Source organism: Rhea pennata, chromosome 9, assembly GCF_028389875.1.
Source record: "Rhea pennata isolate bPtePen1 chromosome 9, bPtePen1.pri, whole genome shotgun sequence".
Taxonomy (NCBI): Eukaryota; Metazoa; Chordata; class Aves; order Rheiformes; family Rheidae; genus Rhea; species Rhea pennata.
In genome coordinates this window covers 11,918,564-11,924,563 of record NC_084671.1, presented here as the reverse complement: position 1 = coordinate 11,924,563, position 6,000 = coordinate 11,918,564, and the positions used below count along the sequence as shown (strand labels likewise).

General features: G+C 45.2%; 1 protein-coding gene across 1 annotated transcript in view; it reads left to right on the top strand.

Moving 5' to 3' along the window:
• Nucleotides 1-302: 302 nt before the first annotated feature.
• PSMD1 (proteasome 26S subunit, non-ATPase 1) overlaps nucleotides 303-6,000 on the top strand; it is an 81,156-nt gene continuing 75,458 nt past the window's right edge. The window contains exons 1-5 of the mRNA XM_062582443.1: nucleotides 303-450; nucleotides 2,819-2,862; nucleotides 3,931-4,004; nucleotides 4,255-4,424; nucleotides 5,605-5,810. Of these exons, the coding sequence (XP_062438427.1) occupies nucleotides 435-450; nucleotides 2,819-2,862; nucleotides 3,931-4,004; nucleotides 4,255-4,424; nucleotides 5,605-5,810 (510 nt within the window). The 5' untranslated portion in view covers nucleotides 303-434. The remainder of the gene's footprint in view (nucleotides 451-2,818; nucleotides 2,863-3,930; nucleotides 4,005-4,254; nucleotides 4,425-5,604; nucleotides 5,811-6,000) is intronic.

Below are 6,000 nucleotides of genomic sequence, written 5' to 3'. Positions count from 1 at the left end.
CGCCGGGGGGAGCGAGGCCCACAGGAGGAGCAGGGGGGGGGGCGGGCCGTGAGGGCCCCCCCGTGCCCCTTGTGGGGGGGGGGGGTGGGCTGCCGCCGCGCTGCCTGAACGCTTTGGCGGCCCTCGAGGCCCCGCCGCCCCCGGCGCATCTCGGCGCTCCCCGAGCCGCCCCCGCCTGTTCCGGGCTCCCCCCTCCCCGCGGCGTCTTTCTGAGCAGGCGATCGCACCGGGCACCCTCCCCGCGAGGCGCGAGGCCCCGCCGGAAGGGGCCCTTCGCGCCACTTCCGGGCCGGGCGGCGGCGGCGCGCTGCGGTGCGGAGCCCAGGCAGCGGCAGCGGCGGCAGCGCAGCGGGCCGGAGCGGGCCGGTCCCGACCCGACCCGACCCGACCCGACCCGACCCGACCGTAGCTCCCTCCGCGGGTCGGCCGGCACCATGATCACCTCGGCCGGTGAGTGAGCGGCGCCGCGCTGCCCGCCGGCGTTTCGCTGAGTCAGGGCCGTGACTGGGCACCGCGGCAGGCCGGGGGGCGCCGGCCGCAGCCCTCCGCGGCGGCGGCCGCACCTCACCCGCCGCTGAGCCGCTCACTCCGACTGGCGGTTTGAGCCGGGGGCAGGAGGCAGGAGCGGGGCTGCCCGGTGCCGGCCCGTGTCGCGGAACCGGCTGAGCCGGGCTCGCCGCCGGGCCGGGGCACGGAGCTTCGTCCCGGGGGATGGCGCCGGAGCAGCTCCCTGCGGACCCTTCCTGGCGCGGCCCTGGGCCGGGCTCTGTGGGAGCATCCCCCAGTTGTGGGAGCCTGGTGAGAGCCAGTCCCCTAATAAGCACGGGCTGTTCCTGTACCACCACTGGAAACTGAAGGGTTGAAGTGTTTAGGGAGACTAATACTAAAGAAAGATAAAAGCAGCAGGCAGAAGGAATCAGGAGGCACTGCAGAGAGAAAGGGGGAAGCTACTGACTTGAGCTGTGGAGGAGGTTAGAAATGCAGGTGTGTTGCAGAGGAAAAGCTGGTGTAAAGAGTCCAGGCTAAGGAACTGTATGAGGGATGGGAGGGGTAAACACTGTCTCTGGATGAACTCTACTGAGAGCTTCACAATATGAGAAAAACATGAAAAGTGTTTCCAGAACTACTCAGAATGGAAGTTGGTGTTCAACTATGATTGTGGCTTTGTAAGAGAAATAATACAGTGGTCAACAAGTGGCTTTCTCTTTTTAAACACTTTTAACACTTTTTCTTAAGTGTTATTTTAACAGAAGATAATGAGAAATCCATTTTAAAAAGGAGCAGGGTGTTGGACTCAGGTTTCTTCTTCCTGGTAGGTTAGATAAATCTAATTAATTTATAAGCAGGAGCTTGTAAAACCCATAAATTTGGAGTATAGTTGCAGGTAACAGTTGGAAAGAGCATGGTGCAATTACTGAGTGTACTTTCCCTACCTAAGGTTTACTTCAGTGCTTCTTTGGTTGTTTCTGACAGATGCAGGTCTAACATTGTTTTCAAAAATCTCTGGTAATGGAGCTTCCACAACATCCTCAGGCAGAACTTGACCTTCCTGTCAGAAAACTTCTATCATCAAACTTCAGTCTTTGACACTTCAAATCAAGCCTGTTACTACTGTGGCTGTTCATATCTACCGTGGTGGTCAGGTTATTCTTTCTCCTGGTAACTTCCCTATACATATATGAACTCTGTAGTTCTCTCAAGTTTCACTAGAATAAACAGTTACATACCCTCCAGTCAGCCTTTATAAGCCCTCATTGCTAAATCTCATCATTCTTTTTGCTCTGCTCTGGACACTCTGGTTTGCTAACTGTCTCTAAAATGTGGTGCCCAGCAGTCTGGCTAAGGGTTATCAGTGCCAGAGAGAGGGATTGCTTCATGTACATGCCAGGGAAAACACACACACATCTCAGCGTGAAGTTTGGGTCTCTGCCTCCCACTGCAGCTGCGTGATATTATGACCACGTTTCATCCTAATCCACTGTATCTCTAAGATTCCTTTCTATATTTATACATTTTAGTTTCACACTGTGCCCTTCCTTTTTGAATTTTATCACGTATGTGTGTTGGAAGAGAAGAGGTGGTTTTGTTTCTTTTTACAGACTCTCCCTCCACACATGCACTTCCCACCCCAATTTGTCAAGATCTCTTAGAATGGCCCTTTCAGTTTGATGTCTTCTGCAGATTAAAAAAGTTCGTAGATCTGTATAATGGATTGGATTGGACTTTGGGCAGATTCTCTTCCCCCCTTTTCAGTTGCATCCTTTCGGTTTATCAACGAACCCTTTACAACCCTTCTTCAAATAGAGCTTTCCAAATAATTGTGGGCGACCCCCTTCAGTTTATTTCAGTTAGACCATGTTTCTTCAGCTGTTTGTATCAATGTTGCTGGGACAGTGTGAGAAGTCTGGGTAAAACTGGGAGATATGGAACCTGTCTCGTTGGTATGAAAAGAAGTTAGGATGCTTTGATACAATTTTCTTTTCTCCTGGGGGAAGAAGTGATTTGCCATAAAATAGCCTGCAGACTAGTGATGGAGCTGGAAGTAAAAAACAGGTTTTTTTGAGTTCATGTCTAATACATTTTTCTCTGAGAAGGAACATTTTTTGTAAAGAGTGCACCTTCACTGCTGTAACCTCTCAGTTGTTTTATGTTCATTTTTAATACAAGCTTGGATCTGATCTTTGATTTTTAATACTGAAAATTTTAAACTAGCATTGTAGAAACAACCTTCTTCCGTGCTCTGTTGTTTCTGGACTGAATTGCGTGTTTTCTTCTAAAACAGAGACAATCAAAAATAGATAATGATCTTGTTTTGCAGCTGGAATTATCTCTCTTCTGGATGAAGAAGAGCCACAGCTCAAGGTAAGCTCAGTGCTTCTGATTACATCTGGGAGAAAATAACAGGAAAGGCACTATGCTGAGAGTTTAAAACCAGAAATGAATGGATCTTAACAGTTATAATGGTTGGACAGCAACAGGTTGGCCTCAAATCCCATCCAGCCTGAATGGTGAAAGGAAAGGTTTAAGTAACTTGATAACAGATGGAAAATGTTCTTATTTTGAACATGGATCAAACTGGAGCTTCGTGTGCTGAGATACCTGTGTCCTAAAGCTCCCAGTTCTCTGATGGTAGTAGGGCTTTGTTACTTGCACATATTCCAGAGGCTACATTTTGACTGTAAAATTAAAAGCCAAAATAATCTCAAGTTTTTAGCATATTTAGATATGTAAAGCAAAATAATCAAAGTTATGGTTTTCACTTAAAAACACATTACTGACAGGAGAAGAAAACAACAATGGGAACTTTACAGTTCACAAAGTATGTGAATCCATAGGACCATACCATGGCCCCAAAGTGGCAGTGTGCTGCTGATGCTTGCTAGTCATTTGACCACAGTTAACATAGCGTGTTTTAGGAGGGGTAGATACATCTTGTAGTATCTGTAGTTCCCTACTTCCATTTTGCTTGAAAGCAGATGTTGATGAGGGTAGATCTGAATGAGCCTGCGTTTGTTCTGAACTGGTTGCATGTGGATGATTGTAGTCACATCTGCTAAAGTGCTACGTGCAAGTTGTTAAATCATATTGGCTAGTGCAGACCATAGGCCAAAGAGTTCTTGTGTGCTACACAAAGGTTGCCACAAAGACTCTGAAGACCATATTTTAAGGAATCTCAACTCTCTGGCGTTTTAGCCAGTCAGTCATGAGAGAGAGACTGTGGGAAGGGCTCTTTGTCTTACCTGTTAAATGAGGTGTCCTTTCCTTTTTTGCAGGGGGTTGCAAAGAGTACTGAATGCTTGCGAAGACCTTTTCAAGTAGAATTTGCTCTTTAAGAGGGACAGTGTTTAGCCCTGGGCGGTCTCATTTTTAATAGGAAAAGCTAATAAATGCAGCTTTTTATGTAAAACAACTTTTTATTATTTTCTGTAGGAGTTTGCTCTTCACAAGCTGAATGCTGTTGTCAATGACTTCTGGGCAGAAATCTCCGAGTCAGTGGACAAAATGTAAGAAAAGACACTTTACTCTTGCAGAGATTGCTGCTTAAAAAGAACATGAGATATGAAGTAGAAATAGTTGTAAAGTAGAAATTGTTTTAATTGCGTGATGCTGGCTAGCACAGCAGCCAGCTCCATATTTTCCAGAAAGCACTAATTTAGGTTGTAGTCCCAAAGATGTAAGTTGAATCAAGCTGTCCTGTGGCTTTAAAGAGAACTGAGCGCACAGGGTTGATGTTCTTCTCTTTCTCCTTTTCAGTGAAGTTCTCTATGAAGATGAGGGTTTTCGGAGCCGACAGTTTGCTGCTTTAGTTGCTTCCAAAGTGTTCTACCACCTGGGAGCTTTTGAAGAATCCCTGAATTATGCCTTGGGAGCAGGTGACCTCTTCAATGTCAATGACAACTCGGAATATGTGGAGACGATCATTGGTAAATAACAGTTACTGCAAAATAAAAACTCTCATATTGTCAAAATTACTGTAACTTTGAAATTTCCATTGCTTTAGCTGCTTTTCTCCAAATTCCTCTTCCTCTTTGTATTTGTCTAAACTGATACTGCAGCTGCTTTTTTCCAGTTGAGTGTTGCTTTGTTTCCCCATGCTTTCGGTTCTGTAATAGAACTGTAATAGAACTTAGGACTTCTGGCAAACTTCTCCTATTCTTAACCCTTTTTCCATTGTGAGTTTCTAATAGCAACTGAAATTGCTTTGCTTGTGTGTTGTTCCTTCTCTCATCTGTACACTAATGTCATTGCCAATGTCAGCCTAGCCCTGAAAATAATCAGTTAACAAGAGTAGCTGCCTGGCTAACTGAGGGAGGGACTGGAACACTATTCTTTATCTCCCCCTTAACAATGCGTATATAAGTCAAATACTTTTTTTTAGAAGTCTCATCTGATATTGCTTGCCCTTTATGATGGACTCGGGCTAACCCTCGGTCTCCCCAACTGGTGCTTTCAGTGCATCTGATCTCAGATTCCCAGTGGATCTGGGAAGTAATATATTATATTATAAGTCTACTACTGGGTTTTCTCATTTATTTAAAATATCCTGCCATTTAAACAGAGATCGTGCTCCTGATTCTATTTTGAAAATATCTGTTTGTTTCTGGCACTAAAATCAGAGTTTGTTAGGGGATAATATATTTATCTTCTACTGTTATTTATATCTTTAACTACACAAACAGTTCTTGTGCCCCACCTTTCTGCAGTTTCATATATGCTGTATGTGCTGGTAGAATACATGTGTACATACAATAGTCCCTTCATGTGACGGATATGGAGAGCACTGATTTGCCATAATTTCAGAATAAATTTTTGCTATGGTTTAATTTTAAGTAGAAAATCTGGGCAACTGTTTTAAAATGAGATAATTCCTGAGAGAGATGTGAGTGTCTAGGTAGGTAGGAATCTCAGGTGGCTTCAGTATCAGTATGGCAAGACGTAGAGGATTAAATTGTTGATTTGGCATGTATGCATAGTCATCTAAATATTTTATGCAATGACTGCTTATTTTTGTTCCTCGCTGGTCTCTGCAACTTTTGCAACCTGTGTAAAAACTGTGAACATCTCGGAAGTTGATTTTTTTCCGTATTTTTAATGTCTTTTCAGCAAAATGTATCGACCACTATACCAAGCAGTGTGTGGAGAATGCAGAGCTGCCAGAAGGGGAGAAGAAACCTGTTGATGAAAGACTAGAAGGGATTGTGAACAAAATGTTCCAGCGATGCTTGGATGACCACAAGTACAAGCAGGCCATTGGCATTGCTCTAGAGACACGCAGGCTGGATATCTTTGAGAAAACCATCCTTGAATCGGTAGGTGCCAGAGACAGGAGGTGCTAGTCTAGCTAGTCTCTTCCCAGTGTAGATCAGGAAGTGAAGTGGGAGATCCATGTTGCTCTGAAACTCTCTGTTGTGTATGGGCAAATAAAAGATGAAATTTGAGGTGGGCAATATTTAACTATACAATTCAAAAAAGGGGGCGGGGGGGAGGCATACAGTTTGT